Consider the following 16656-nt stretch of genomic DNA (forward strand, 5'->3'; position numbering starts at 1 on the left):
TATTACGTCTTCTTCTTAGGGTAATATTATTATATGTAATAATAAGTCTTCTTCTTAGGGTAATATTATTATAATATTATAGGGTATTCAGTTAAAACACCCATGAATTGTAAACAAGTAAGAAACTTAAAATTAGGGTATCAAAAATAAGATTTTTTTTTTTTTTTTAAATATTGACCGATTGACATTCAGAAGTGGTAATATATATTATTATGCAGTTTAAGTTTTATATATATTTACCATATATATATCCACGACTTTCAGAATTGGATTGATATATATATATATATATATATATATATATATATATATATATATATATATATATATATATATAATATTAAAAAAATATTATGTAGTAGAATGTTAAAAAAATAAAATACCAGTTTTTAAAACCATCATAAGTTGCATTTATAAATGTTAAGGAAAAATTTTAAAACTAGAAGTACATCTACAAACATACACAAAAATAGATATAAATGTTTTTAGGAACTCATATATGACTTCCATTTCCAAAACTTTCTGATCAGTATGTATTTTATAGCAAAAGCTTGGGAGGTGTTAAATGATTTTTTCTGAAAATGAACAGGAAAACAAAAATCATCAGAGTCACTATATACAAAGATCCAATAATCTCAACATAATCAAACAGGAATGCAGAGCAGCTTAAAGCAATGAATGCTCCAGTTGAAAACATTGAAGATCGAATACTGTCAACAAATGTTTGCACATTTGAGCTCACCATTTTAGCGAGAATGTTGACAAAAAAAACATCAGTAAGAATCGGGGCACCCCCAAAACTAAATATATATACGATGCATAAGGTGATATTTAACGCTTTGTTGAAAGGGATCTTTGACAGTATGATAAAACTTGCACTGACAACGGAAAAACCGCACAAACCAATTATCAAAATGAAAAGCATCTTGCTATCGGATAAAGGTTTCCACATGAACAATATCAAAATAAATGCGCAGAACAAGCTTGCTCCAAAAAAGCAAATGTTCATTTCCAGTATCGAAAGATGCATTTTCTCAATGACTAGTAACGGTAACCACATGTCTACGTTAACGAAAAAGAAAGCTAAAAAAAGTGTGGAAAATAACATAAGGGCTGAATCAAAATTAAAAAACAACACTTTTAAAATCTCGATCACTGTATGTTTATGTGAGCATGACAGAAGTACAACTTTCTTTTTGTTTCCACTATTATATTTCACTATCGGTATTTTTTCGCTGTCTTCAAAGTCACTATCATTATCCACTTCTTCATCTTTACTATTAATTGTATTCTTCTCGAATGCAGCTTTGTAGTCAAATTCTTTTGACACGTCATACACCATTGTTAAGGTCAAAACCTCCATGATAAGACATAAAATGCCCATAAAAAGGCCGGGAAAGTTTATGTCCTTTAAATGCCAGTGCCCAATGTAAAAGCTCATGCCTTTAAAAAAGAAGTTTACTCCAGGGCCTAGCATTAATCCAAAACTAAACATAACTGACAAAATGGACAGCTTTGAACTCGTTTCAGAGCTCGGGTAACTGCGAATTGTTTCACTGCAAGATACAGACTTCAATGCTCCTCCGAAGCCAGCAATCATTCTTCCTGCAATCAGTAAGAGTGGGGAGAAGTGAAGACTGTAGACCACGTTGCCAGTAATCATTAACATATTGCATACCAAAAAACATGTAATAATGTTTCTTCTTTCATCGACTACTCTTCCTACGAACGGAGTGAGAATCGACGACGAAAGCATGTAAGACACAGACACAACACTATAGTAAAGCTTTGGTTGGTCTGTGTGTACCATTTCTTTGATGTACAACCACAAGGTTAAGAAAGTTAAGCTATATTCCATTCCCATAATGAGAGATTGGATTGAAAATACAATAAAAGTATGCTTTCTTTTCTGCAGCCATTTTTGATGTTGCTCTGTATTTGAATTTTGAGGCTATAAGAGAATTTAAAAACTTTCACCTGTCATTTTAGTAAATTTGATTTCATTAACAACAACATCAGTAATAAAAACTGGGGTTTGGTTTTTCCTTATTAATATAGAATAATAACAAATAAGTACATCTTCTAAGTTCTTCTAAGTGCAACAGTTTTTTTGAAGTTCAATAAAATCGTTTGTTAAGTTTTTGTTTGAAAAATTTACATTTACAAATATATTAAAAAAGGTTTGTTAAACTTTCCTTTGAGAAACAAGATTAACAAACGTTAATTACTGCACTTTTATGCGATACCTTTAACAGCTAATACGCTATTTGATTGTATGTGAGATAAAGCAAACTATTTTAAAAGGTTTGGAACTTTGTATGTCTATTTTTTCAATGAGTAAATTTCTTTCAAAAGTTTTATTTAGAAGTTAAAAATTTGCTTGCTGTTATTCATTATTGACAGGAAAACCTAATGCCTGCACTCTATCACTGTATATCACTGTAACCGGACAAGAATTATATATTTTTGAATAATTCTGGTTGGTTGTATAAACTAATTTCATGATAATTTAAGTTTTTTTAAGTAACTTGTTTTCACACATATGGAACAGAACAATAAAACACATAAAAGATTTGTACTACATTTTATGTTTTCTTATACTTCTTCATATTTAAGAAATTATTATCTGACCAGATTCTCCTAAATATCAATCAAAATTTTATATATATTGTTGTTTTTACAACACTTATGTGTTGTAAAAAAGTCAACATCATTTTTTATATCATTTTTTCAATGAACATTTATGTATAATAACTGAAAAACATTCCTTCGCATTATTTTTGCAAAAAAGGTCACCCTTTAATAAATAACAAAAATATTAGCAACAATGTTGTATTTGTAATTGCAGTATTAACTTATTTAAATTTCTTTACATTTTAATATTAGACAAAGCAAATTTTTAATTAAGTTTCTCGGAGTTTATACATTGAGGGATATCTTCAGCACTCTATACTGCTCTTTCAGCACATATACATCAAGGCACACATATTCCTATGCCGGAAGTTTACAATAACTGATGGTTCTTAAGTCCAATGTGTCTTCCAACAAGTATGAGCTTTCTGGGGATTACCAACTCCCTTAATATCTCCTTCAAGATCACTAAAATCATTTTTGTTAAAAATATATTTCCCTTGCCATATTTTGTACCAATTACCACTAACAAAATTACAAACTTCGTCTAGTTGTTATCTAGATGAGTTGAGAAGAAAATATCTTAAAAATACATTTATGCATTAGGAAAATTAGTTTTGGGAAATTTTCTTCTTTAAAAAAAAGATATGCCTTGCCATATTTGTAGAGCAGTTTTATTTCATCTCTCTATCCTAAAAATTCTTAGTTTAATGAAGGACCATTATTGTCAAATGTTACTATAAGATTTTTGTAATTTTCAACTATGAATAGAACGAGAGAGTAATGTAAGTCAGGTGAGGTAGACTCTTCTGGACATACAAAATTAACGACCAACTTAAATACTCTGTCCAGAACATAATATTGACATGAAGTATACTGTGGATTATCAAACCCAAGGTGAACAAACTTTTTTGTAGTCTAGCTACTACACAATTTTTTTGTACCAGTTTTAATAGCAGTTGTACTCGTTATAGTCATCGTTATACATTTCCATAAATTTAAATACTCAATAATTTCCAATCTATTGAAAATAGTTTCTGCTTTACCATCTGTTAAGAGAAGAACAGCTAATTTTATTTCTTTTGCATTATTTTTACTACTACATAGTGATCATTATGGTTAAAGCATTTTCCATTAAAATGGAGACACCAATTTTCATACTTAAAATATTTTGATATACCGTAGATTTCCCTAATTATGAACAGCTTTAGTTCACTTATTGTTACATCTTTTATTTTTGTGGGATTTTTAAAAGGAAAACTGATTAATAAATTGGAAGACTAGAGTAATGAGAATATGAAAAAATGTTTTCAAAATATATATTGATACCATTAAATTTTTCAATTGCAAGCAAAACACTTTTTAAACCCCTGAAAAGCCAACAATATAAAACTGACTTAAAAAAAAAGACAATTCAAATTGCATACTGTTCGATGTAGAATTTGATGGTGATTATTTATCTGAAAAAAAAAATGTCAAAAATTAGCAATATTTCGTAAGATATCTTAAAAACAGTACATTTCTGCATAATTAAAACGCTTCCCAAATTTTGGAATGCACTTTTTTTCGCAAAAGTTAGCGTTTTTACGTGCAAGTAATTAACAACAATATTTAACAATAGTATTTTAACGACATTAGCTAAACGACAAAACGTTTTTGGGATTTAATATGTACGTTCGGAAATTAGGAACACGTGTTCTTAATTCCAAACGAAAACTTTACTTTAAAATTTGAAAATTAACAATATTTTAATTATAAATATACTTGCTTCACATGGTTCGATTCAGTTTAGGTTCCAGTTTATTTATTTAAAAAAATTGATATGCAATTCAAAAAGCGAGCGGAGTTATTCAACTCTAAGAACGATTTTGTTCGGAATTAGGGAAGTCTACGGTAATATTTTCAAGTTTTTTGCTTCTCTCATATTTGCATACTGATTACTGTTTAGGTATTGGTGTGTTGAAATATTCATCCCCACTGGTTTGTAAGGTCTGGTATTAGTATCAGTATCTTTCATAGATGAGTCATTCAAGTTTTCAATTTGGTAGTTTCTGATTCTCTTTGATGGATGATTTTTTTTCAGCTACTTTCTTAGCATAAGAACCTGCTGTTCCTTGTGCTTCTGTCTGAATTTTAATTTATAAAACTTTTAGTCTTGCTACCCTTCAAATCAACTTTAACTTTGACTTTTCTAAATACACTATCGTTTTGAATCTTCTTATCAGATTTAAATGGCATTCTTTTTAAAATGTTTAAATTGTAAATACTGTCTTTATACTTTCCAATAACATTTTGAAATCTATTTTTTTCTATATTCTTTGTTCAAATTTTCTAGTTTTTGCTTATTAAATTCTTTAATTGCTTACATGACATTCTAAAAAATAAAGTGTTAATGAAACTATTAAGTTTTGTTGGAAAAACATACATTTTCAAAATGTAGACAAACTAGCTTAGATTTGCTTGAAATATAATATTACAAATAAATTATCATTTGTATATGTGACTTTACAAATAACTTCTAGTATGCAATTATTATGCTTTTTAATTTATGTATTTGATAAATATGTTCTATAACATATTTTAAAATAGCTTAACTTTAATACAACAACATTTAAGAAAATGTATTTGCTTTGGCAGGTGACTTTTTTTAAAAAAATAATAAATGAAATAACAGATATATACAGGCAATATATATAAAGACTCATCTACAAATATACATCTTGTATGTATATTTGTACATCTATGTATATATGTACTACTATATATGTACATCTTCAGGGTTTCTAAAGTTTCATAAAAAAAGAAAATTAAAAGTCAACACTTAAGCGCTGAATTAATCACGTGTTCAATAATTAAACACAAAATATAAAGGAAAAGCTCTTACCATTTCCAAATAAACCAACCAGGTATAGATTTAAAAAAACAATTCTTTTGGTGGTAAAACTCTCTTTATAAACTAGAATGAATTTATTTGAAAGTATACTTAGAGTTCCGTGTCATTTCTCAAAGAATTTGACCGAACCCGTTATTGTCCACGGATCCAAAAACGGTTAGCAGATTAAAGTTATGTATCACTCAAAAGGCGTTCAAAGTCCGCTTACTAATTTAATGTAATTAATGCCTAAATTATTCTGATATTATAAAAAACGTGGTTAAGCAATTTGAAAGCATTTGAAATAGGGATGGCACTTTTACTTATTTTGATGTAAAAAATAAATTACTTTTAAACTAAAATTTCTTTACATAACTTAGATTAAATTATGAAATATATTTACATTTTAAAGTAAGTCATTTTTTAAAAAATAACATAATATTGCATATAAAATTACTTACATAAAGTTAATTTTAAAAATGCTTCACTTTTTAAAAACTTATTAAAAATGCTTTTTTTTTTTTTTTTACAAGTAAAAGTAGTTAACATAAGAGTTATTTACTTTTTGTAAATTACTTTTAAATGTAAGAGACGTGAAAATAATTTACTTTAAAAAGTAATTTTTTTTTTTACAAGTAAAAGTTGTTAACATAAAAGAGTTTACTTACTTTTTGTAAATTACTTTTAAAAGTAAGAGACGTGAAAATAATTCACTTTAAAAAGTAATTTAGGTTTATACTTATACAAATAGTTTGTATCGAAATGTAATTTACTTTTTACATGTAAATGTAAATTTTTTTGTAAAGTAACTTACGTAAATAGAAGATTTTAAAAAGTTAAATTTACTTTTAAAAGTATGAGAATACTGCATCGTAATATGAATCGTGATATGAAATTACTGCATCGTAATATGAAATTACTTTTGTGTGTAAAAGTAACAAAAATTAACATAGGCAACTTACATAAAAGCTATTTGAAAAAAAAGTTAGTTACCATTACAAGTAAAAGTAAACTTTTACCATTGAAATACAATACTTTACTTAGTAAGTAAGTAAAAAGTAAGTTATTTTATTTACTTTTATCAAATAACAGTCATGTTGTTTTAACATACTGATTGGTAAAAAAAACAGCGTATTAAGGAGAATTGCCTGCTTCTGGGTACTTCTGGTTTATAATGTTAGGAATCACTCTGCATGTATGCGGACCGTTTTTTTGGAGGGGTTTTGTAATTGGGGGCAAGTTTAATAAACATGGTGGGTTGCTTCCTATCCATGCCAATCCTTGATTAAACTTTTTTTGAGGGAGCGCACTTTTTCGAAAACTTCCTTTATATTGCGCTTTTTGATCAAACATTGTTTTTATGGTGATATAACGCATCAGCATTAATAATCCCTTTCGGGGCCAAAATAACATTATGACGAATCACGAACTCTTTTTGCAGGTGCAAAGAATTGCCGTCCGCCTCCCAAAATTTTTTTGCGGGCAGAATGCTTTTGCTTCTACCTACAGTAGCTTCCGCCTTCCGATTGGCGGCCGCTGCTGGAAATTTTTTTTGGAGGCCGGCGCCAATAAAAAGGTGAAAGCCACTCGCAGTTGCCGTCAGAAGTTTTTTTTTATGCAAGAAGATTAAAAGATTGCCTACAGTGGTTTCCAATTCTCAACTGGTGTCGGCCGCCAAAGGGTGGGTGGGTAAGTGGGGGTAGGCGCAAATTTTCGCTTCCTGTCGCCAGAAAAAATGGAAGAAAGTTCAACGTTTGTTTTTACATTATCAAGCAATTTAAAGATTAATTAGTGAAAAAACATTTTTCCAAAAAGTATATTTTTATGCAGAGAGTGAAAATCTCGTAATGACAATAAGCAATTCCGTCACGAAAAATAAATTCTATTTAGGAAATAAGATATTCCATCTTTGTGAAAGCTTTAGCTATTGGAAAAAATTCAATTAAAGTCGTTAATCAACTCTAACGTCCCTAAACATATTAAACTTATTTCATTATTAAACTTATTTCTTATTAAACTTATTTCATTATTCGTTTAACGCATTATCAAAGATGTTTAAAGTAAAAATTGTTTGATTAAAAACGATTTCCGTCAGAGGCATGGGAGGCCGATAGACTTTCTAGTAAAGGTTTATGCACCCTAACAATTTTCATTTTGGTCATTGTGATTGTTGTTATCAACCACGCTGTTTAACGCTGTGAACAAGAACCACGCTGAATATTAATTCGAAATTTAGAAAATGATTGTAATATGCAAAATAATTTATTCTAATTGTATGAAAAGTCTGAAACAAAAACTAAGAACTACCCAGCTAACACAAAACGTTCAAGTACGTTCGATGAACGTTGGAAACGTTCTTAGAACGTTCTTAGAACGTGCCCGACCGTTTCTAACGTTCTAAGAACGTTTCTTGAACGTTTTGTGTTAGCTGGGTAGTCAGTGTTTTAAAGCAAATTACAACTAAAATTTTTAAAGCACTTTTAAAGCAAATTAAAAGCCATATAATAAGATTTGATTGGTTTTGTTTAAGAATATAAACAATGAACAATTATATAAACAAAATCAATCGCTGGAGCATGAAAAAGGCAGTAATAAACCATATCACTGAGTCCCATTTGAAACGTGTTTTATAAACCCGTAGTATTATGGCAAAATAAATCTTCAAAAAATATCCCTTGTTAGGTACTTAAAAAAAAGCTCCTTATATTTAAAATACAGCCCCATAAATCGCTGCGGTGTGGGGGAGCCTAACCACGGTGCCGTTTGCTAATGTTAGAATGTTTAGGAACTACATAAGCAATGTAAAGTAATTGAAAAAAGACAACTCTTCTTTAATATTTCGCTTTGATTGTGTTTTTTCTATGCATAGATTGACACCGCACAATATTGCAATTTTAGCAAATCCATTTTTGTAGTTCACATACTGTTCAGGTGAATCTTGAAATTCGAATCGAACATCTTAATCTGTCTCTTCTAAAATGAAAATGAGTAAAAATATTTGTCAATATGCAAATCTTTTTACAAAAGTACTTTAAAAAACTATTTACGTAAGTTTAAGTATATTTAAATTTAAAAATAAATAATATCTTATAACTAACCACTTCTCGGCTGATTTTGGTCTTTTTGCAAACAAGTGTTTATAAACGTTGACCTTCGAGGAGATTGTCGGAGTATTCTATTCGAAAATGTTTTCAACAATTTACTCTGTGCTTCCTGATATTCTTTTTTGGTAAGACACTCTGTGCTTCCTGATATTCTTTTTTGGTAAGACACTCTGTGCTTCCTGATATTCTTTTTCGGTAAGGCACTCGTTAGTTCTCGGATCAAAGAAACATGCTTGCAAAGTTTGTAACTTTTGTTTTGAAGATATCTTTTCAATAAAGTATACCTTCATAAACTTGAGAAGACTGCTTCGCAACATATTTTCTTTCTCAACCAAAGAAGATGATTGCGATAGAAAACATTTAGCTGAAGATTCATTTTCAAGAAAGTTCATTAACACATTTTGGACAAATTTGGCCGACGGAAGTGTTGGAAAATTTCTAGTAGAGAGAAATATAGTTGCTTCAAAGAATGGCGCAAGATTATAGTGTAAAAACTCTAGGAAATTCCAATCTTCTAATGACAGATTGAGTTTCTTGAGTTTACTACTTGTTTTTCTTTTAACCCATTGATAGTAACAGGATCTATAGTAATTTTATTGTAAACATTTTTAGCTTTCATTATCTTACTAATCATTAAAAAAGTTGAGTTCTAACGTACATAAAAATCTGACGATAAGTTATTTATTTTTAGTCCCTATTTCTTAATCTCATCAAAAATAAATGATTACAATATTGAAGACCTTTTAACAAGAGCTAAAGTTTTTCTTAACCTAAATAAAATGGTAGATGAAAAGTAAAATAACTGATTAACAGTTTCATCTGTTGATGTTTCTTCCTTCTCGCTACTTTTATTATTATGCGAGCTCATGTTTTCCGTTTCATAAGTACACTCTTTTTCTACTTGATTGTTTACATCATGCATTTCAAGCTGTTCGCCCGACGATATATTTTCATTAGACTCGATATCGATATATTTTCATTAGACTCGATATCGCTTTCTTTGTAGTTATCGTAATAAATAAGATCCTCGTCGATATCTCATGTGTCATCTTATAAGTTCTGTGATGGTTTGACCAACAACTTTATTCCATGATTTAAAACAAGATTTATGTTATGACAAACGCATGAAAGTCGTAAAGCAATAGATTCCATCGCCTTTTTAATATCTTGAGCGTTGTCTGTTGTTATTGAAATAGCTTTAGTATCAATTTCAAGTTTAGTTATTTCTTTTTGCACGAATGCAATAAGTCTACTCTTTAATTGTCTTTCGTAAAATCTACGAAAGCAAACTATATTTGTTTTGTATTTAAACTTTTTTGTTAATTAATGCGCTTTTATGCAAAACCCAAAGTATCCAACCCTACTTTTCCACAAATCGGTTGCTAGAGCAGTATGGGTAGCTGACTTAAGTTTAGCTAAAAGATTGCTCTTGTATTCATAGTATTGCTTTCTCAATCGCTTTGCTATTGTCTTTCGATGAGGCGGTTTGTAAAGTAGAGCAAGAATATTTAGAAGGCATTGCATACCAGGTTTATGAAAATCGTTAAAAGGTCGACCATCTTGAATAATTATTACTACGGGTAATAATTATTACGGCTTCATCTATTTCATCTTTGTTCTGCATCCCAACTAATTTATCTTGAACAAGTAATTTTTTTTAAGAATTGTAAAGGTTCTCAGATTTTTTATGAACATGAAAAATATGTTTTCGCAGACTTGGTTCGGGCCCACATACAAGATTTTCATTCTCCGGGGACATCAAACAAGCATACTTATTTGTTTAAAAATAGGGTCTTAATAGGCGATGCTTTTATTTTACGAACGGATTTTATAACATGATCATCGTCGGTATCAGAGTTCGAACCTACAGCACAAACAATAGTTTATAAAAATATTTTTTGAGTATCAACGCAAATTAAAAACCGATACAAATAAATGAGTGTACAGCAAGTATTTATTCTGAGTCATTTACTTCTTTGACCTTTCTGTTTTCATTCGCAAGTTCATCTTAATATTTAAATAAAATTTACAAACAGACCTTAAAATATGCAATATTGTCACCAGATAGACGTCTTGCTTCAATAGTTGGCGTGTTTGTTTCAGATAAAGACAAACATTTCTGGCGATGTATGTTGATAAAGTCTTGCGTTCCAAATAAAGGTCTTTTAGATTTTTTTTTTTGTCATTTTTTCCAGTCATTGTTGTCGAAAAAGTTAGGCAACATTAATATGGTGCTCGCCTTGTATACGAGAAGTCTCAGATTCAAATCTTATATAAAGACCCTGATAGCAATTTCATTTAATTAGTTTCCTCAATCATTTTTATGGTTTTGAAGCCCCACACAGAATAGTTGGATTTATGGAACATAAAGTAATTAAACGATCAGTTTGTAACTAGCAATCAGACAATACGATGAACATCATGTTGTAATTTATATTAGCATACGCCAATTACAATACAACCTAAAATCGATTTTGTCATATGTCAATTAGCATGACATTTTTTCAAAAATTATATGTCAAAAATATAGCAAAGTAATTTTTCATAATTTATTTTATAGATGCAATAAAATTTATTAAGATCTGTGATGATATTATTATGGAACATTTCATTTTATTGTATCATAGATACAATAAAATGAAATTTTTCATTTTATTGTATCTATGATACATTAAAATTTTATTTTATTGTATCTATGATACATTTCATTTTATTGTATCATAGATACAATAAAATGAAATGTTCCATAATAATATCATCACTGATCTTAATAAATCATTCAAAACTCATCTGTCTTTTCTGATTCATTGCTTAGAAGGCTTTGGCTCATGAGATTTACAGTCCTTTTCTTTCTTTTCAAGGATTTCAAGGTTTTCCTTTTGTCATAGATTGCTTTACAGCCTTGTACTTAGTTTATTTAATAAGAACTAATCATCTGCGTATCAAAGCTTGCCACATTTTGATATGCAGTACCCATTTGGCTTGTATACATAAAAAATAGTTAGACTAAAATTTAAATTAAAAAAAAAAAGAATAATTCTTACCATCAATTTTTCTGAAATATTTCCAAACAGGAGATGGCATATTGAACTTGAAAAGAGTCTTCTTTTTGCTATGAATTTTTGTACACAACTAACAATTATGGACAAAAAACTGCCGATTATATTTCAATTGTTCATGTTCACGTACCCTACGATGCTTACTTATTAAATTTGTAATAACGAAAAATTAATATTTAATCGTCGAATAAAATGGCATTCGTATTGCAAATGAAGTATCATAATTAAAATTCAAATGCCGAATTCGTATAAAAAATTACGAAATAAACATATTTATGAAAAGATTTTTTCGTCTTTGTCATTTTAAAAGCAAATTAGCATAATTTCGTAATATTTATTTTTTCATTAGCATAGCAATTAGCAGTTGAAAAAATTTGTCATTGGCAAAGTATTAGGATATAACACTTATCTGCTATGATGGTAGGTCAATGATATATAACAATTACAACGCCAAAATCATGTCAAAGAGCTAAAACCAGCATCGTATTTTCTGATGGCTATTTGTAGGTATGTGCGTATCATTTTTTCACCGCGTGCTCGAGGTAGGTGTTGTAAGGATGTATTTTTATCGTCTTTTTTTTAGAATTTTAAATTGACTTAGATAATATTTTAAAAGTAGAGTGTTGCAAGTTTATTGCAATTTGTTTTTTCTTTGCAGTTACTAACGTTTTTAGTGATTTCATTGCTATTGAAAACTTCATTCCTGTTCTGGTAGTGAATTGACATTGAAGGGATGATGGGTTTTTTTTCTAACTTTTGAATCAATTTTATATATCTATTTTCTATGTACCTGCCAAATTTCATTAAAAAATAATGACACGCTCATATTCTATTTTTGCACCCAGTAAAGGTACCAAATATTCTTCTGTTGTAGAAGTTGGGGGGGGGGGGGGATTCACGATTATGAGCCTTTTGTATATTTGACTTTTTTATTCATTAAAAAATTGTTTTTTTAGAAAAACGAAACTTTATTTAATATCTTGGTGATTTCTTAAAAATATTCAAAACATGATTTACACACACACACACAAACACACACACACACAGACACACACACACACACACACACACACACACACACACACACACACACACACACACACACACACGCACAAACCATATTCTGATATTAGTTGAATAAAAATATAACCGAGGCATAAAATTTAGCAGAGTCATTAGTTTTTAATGAAACTTTCACCATTGTAATACTGATTTAAAGCTCTTTACAATGATGTATAATAATTTAATATTTGAATAGTTTAAGAATTTTGCACACGTACCTACTATTTGTAACATTATTAAAGCAAAAAAAAGAACATGTAAAAAATTTTTTGATATTTGAAGTTCGCTGAAGGAATGATTTGAGAATAACAACTTGAATCAGTAATGTAACGTAATTTCAATGAAAGTTAGTACAATTGTCGTAATTAAAAATTGATTTACTCACAAACGATTACAATTAGGAAATCATCATGATCACACTAAACTAAGAACAAGTTATCTAAACTTAAAAAAATCTCCTCACAAAAGTCAGGGTTCATTTCGGTTGTGGTTCGAACAGAAATTTCCGCCGAAACCGAATAAGTAAAAAGTTGTCGAAGCAGAAATTTTTCGTTCACTATATTGGTTGTCAAAAGAATATTTTTTTTTACGCGCCAACAAAAAATTACATACATACATACATAGATACATAGATACATACATAGATACATACATACATACATAGATACATAGATACATAGATACATAGATACATAGATACATACATAGATACATACATACATACATACATACATACATACATACATACATACATACATACATACATACATACATACATACATACATACATACATACATACATACATACATACATACATACATACATACATACATACATACATACATACATACATACATACATAGATACATACATACATACATACATACATACATACATACATACATACATACATAGATACATACATACATACATACATACATACATACATACATACATACATACATACATACATACATACATACATACATACATACATACATACATACATACATACATACATACATACATACATACATACATACATACATACATACATACATACATACATACATACATACATACATACATACATACATACATACATACATACATACATACATATACCTTAAAATAAAGTCTTAAACTTTATAATTGTGCTTCCGTTACGGAAAGAGCACGAACGTTCAACGGCTTTACAGATTTAACAACTTCAATATTTTTTACCTGTGAAAATGATAAAAATGTGGAAGCGGTTTTTTATGACGATATTTGAGGGATATTTTTGGAAAACCATCCGGTATGATGAGAATGATCGAGAAAATTTGTAAAGGGAGATTTTTTAGAGAGATTATCATTTTATCGATATGTTTGTTGCGAGAAAGCTAAAATGCTGGCCAGTTTTAATGCCCTTTTTATAATCTGTTTTTGTATGCTCTTATAATATTTAGTGTCCCTCCTTAGTTTTTAAATAATAAAAAGATTTAAACATAAAACCTTAAAAAAAATACTTATAAACTTGCCTTTCAAAGAATCTCTTCTTCCGAAATGGGTGTCTCCCAGGGGAAATGGGTCTTCTCCTTACTACTATGTTTAGGCTATTTTTAAATTGGTTTAAGAAAGAAACCCGAGAACCCCACCCAAATATCTCCCTGGCTAAAAATTCCCCAGGAAAAAATCCCTCCTCCCCCTCAAAAAATAAACAACAAACTTTTGTTTGGTTTAAGAAAGAAACCCGAGAACCCCACCCAAATATCTCCCTGGCTAAAAATTCCCCAGGAAAAAATCCCTCCTCCCCCTCAAAAAATAAACAACAAACTTTTGTTTAAATTAAAAGATTGCCTCCCCAAGTCCTAACTGTCACTTGTTGTATGTACAATTTCGTGCATGTTCTCCCAAACAATCAGTCAATATATATGTACACTCCGCTGCACTAATTCCAAAAAAATCAGTCGATAAAACAAAAATAAAAAACCAATAAATAAATTTAAAAATTTACACATTAAAAGTGGTATCATGAAAAAAGCTGATACAATGATGAAATAACAGTAAAGCTTATCTAAGTATATAAAAAAAAACTATTTAGACATTTTTCCTGGAAGTTTTTTTTCAGGAGGAAATTTTTCTTGAGACCGCCTGTATTCCATACGTTCTGTCATTAAAAGTTTTCAAAAAAATAACTAGTCTTAGACTAGTAAAATATTTCCATGTTCGGCCAGGAATTGAAATTTTTTTAACCAGGGTTTTAGAATGGTTTCAAAGCAAATGCGATATTGTTCCGGCGCTAGGAATGGTTTTAATTGCCAATATAATCATGGATCGGAGTCGATTATTGATATATGGTGGACAGGGAAAAGATATCTAAAACCGTTCAGACCAGTTGTTGCCTCAAATTAAATTAAATATGCTTTACCGCAAGTTTTTTTTCACTGCACTTCACTCTCTCATAGAATATCCTTTCAGAGAAAATGTTAACCAAAAGTAAATTTACTTTTTATGTATAGATTATTTTTAATTGTAACTAAAAGTTATCTAAAATGTAAACTTAAGTTATCAAAAGTAATTTTATATAATTTACTTTTAATAGCCATTTCATTTTAGTTACAAAATAACACGTTTACTTAGGAAAACTAATTACATAAGTAAATTTTATTTACATTTGATTGCATGTAACTTTTTTATAAAGTATTTTAAAATGCTATTTTTTCTTTACAACTACGTTAATATAATTTTTTTTAAAAATAAATTCTTTTTAAATGTAATACTAAGTTACATTTTGAGGTAAAATTATATTAAGTAATGCAAATTTAACATGTAAATGTAAATTAAATGTAAATTTTTTATATAATCTACTTTTACATAACTTACATTTGAAAGTAAATTCACCATTCTTTACAAAATAAAATTTGTTTTATAAAAGTAAATTACTTTTAAAAGAAAATTTAAATTTTTTTTGAACGTTTACATTATATACGCAATTTACTTTTTCATAAAAGCTTACTTATTTGAGTAAGTAAAAAAAAAGTAAGTAAAAGAGCCATCCAGAGGCGGGTTTAGGGTTAGGCTTGTTAAGGGCGTTGACTAACATCTTTTTTGGTTAACACTTTTTAATTAAAAAGTTTTCTAATTTAAAAAAAATACATTCTTCAATTTTATTTTGTGATATTTTGGGTGCAAATTAGCGATATCTAAGGAAGATATCTAAGGAATTTTTATAAGTATAAAGTCCCCATCTTGCTCGTTTTTTACCGGCTTCCGAATTTAAGAAATATTTGTAAATTCTTGTAAAATAATTGTAGATTCTAATTTTGTTATCGGTAGAGTAATTTCGGACCATATTAGGCGCGCCTAACCTGGCCCGTTTATTTGGCTGAAGAGATTTCGAAATCGTATAAATTCTTGTTAAATTGTTTCCTTTTTATCCTCCAGTAATGTAACATCAGGTCAAGTTAGGCAAAACATTTTTGCGCCTAACTTGACCCGTATATTTTTTTTCTCAAACCGATCACAATTAGTTTAAACCTATGCTTCTTTTTTGAATTCATAAAAAGGGGTGTCTGAAATAATTAGTGCTTCAGACTTTGCTAAATAGTAAGAATGAGTTTTAGTTGATGGAAATAGACATAGTAGCTTCTTTAAGTAGTGATCATGATAGTATTTGTAGAAAAGAAAAAGACAACTTTACGAAGATGGGAGAGAGACTAAAGCTTGGCAGGTCCAATGGTCAATGTCCGTTTTAGCGTCCGTAATGAAACATCGTTTGAGCCTTTTGTAAGAGTTTGTAAACAAGTAGTTTCTTTTAAAAAATTTTGAACCCAAGGTGGCAGCTTAAATTTTTCCCCTCAACAAACGAGAAGGCAAATTTAAGTTGCCCCCTCGTTTGAAGGGGGCTCCCTCCCCCGGTCCTCTCTATACCTAGACGCGTTAACA

The 16656-nt window shown here is 29.2% G+C and overlaps 2 protein-coding genes across 5 annotated transcripts; both read right to left on the reverse strand.

Annotated features, from left to right (window-relative positions):
• Positions 1–386: 386 nt before the first annotated feature.
• LOC149888784 (uncharacterized) lies at positions 387–6516 on the reverse strand. Of its 4 annotated transcripts, XM_090088616.1 has the most exons (3): positions 5516–5837; positions 4059–4091; positions 387–1951 (listed from the first exon to the last, which is right to left on the reverse strand). In XM_090088616.1, the coding sequence occupies exons 1-3, from the start codon at positions 5516–5518 to the stop codon at positions 539–541; spliced, it is 1449 nt and encodes a 482-aa protein (XP_089944742.1). In that variant the 5' UTR covers positions 5519–5837; the 3' UTR covers positions 387–538. The 4 variants fall into 4 exon arrangements, with proteins under 4 accessions (XP_089944742.1, XP_089944744.1, XP_089944743.1 ...); XM_090088618.1 differs by lacking the exons at positions 4059–4091; positions 5516–5837 and adding an exon at positions 6466–6516; XM_090088617.1 differs by lacking the exon at positions 4059–4091 and having other exon boundaries at positions 5516–6405.
• Positions 6517–8446: 1930 nt separating this feature from the next.
• Positions 8447–10173, reverse strand: LOC149888785 (uncharacterized). The gene is made up of 4 exons (XM_090088005.1): positions 9378–10173; positions 8777–9189; positions 8602–8707; positions 8447–8476 (listed from the first exon to the last, which is right to left on the reverse strand). Exons 1-3 carry the CDS (start codon positions 9527–9529, stop codon positions 8703–8705), a joined length of 570 nt encoding a protein of 189 aa, XP_089944131.1. The 5' UTR covers positions 9530–10173; the 3' UTR covers positions 8447–8476; positions 8602–8702.
• Positions 10174–16656: the final 6483 nt, after the last annotated feature.

Source organism: Hydra viridissima, unplaced genomic scaffold (genome assembly GCF_058129835.1).
Source record: "Hydra viridissima isolate aposymbiotic clone 2 unplaced genomic scaffold, HvirCarnegie_v1 scaffold_5, whole genome shotgun sequence".
NCBI lineage: Eukaryota > Metazoa > Cnidaria > Hydrozoa > Anthoathecata > Hydridae > Hydra > Hydra viridissima.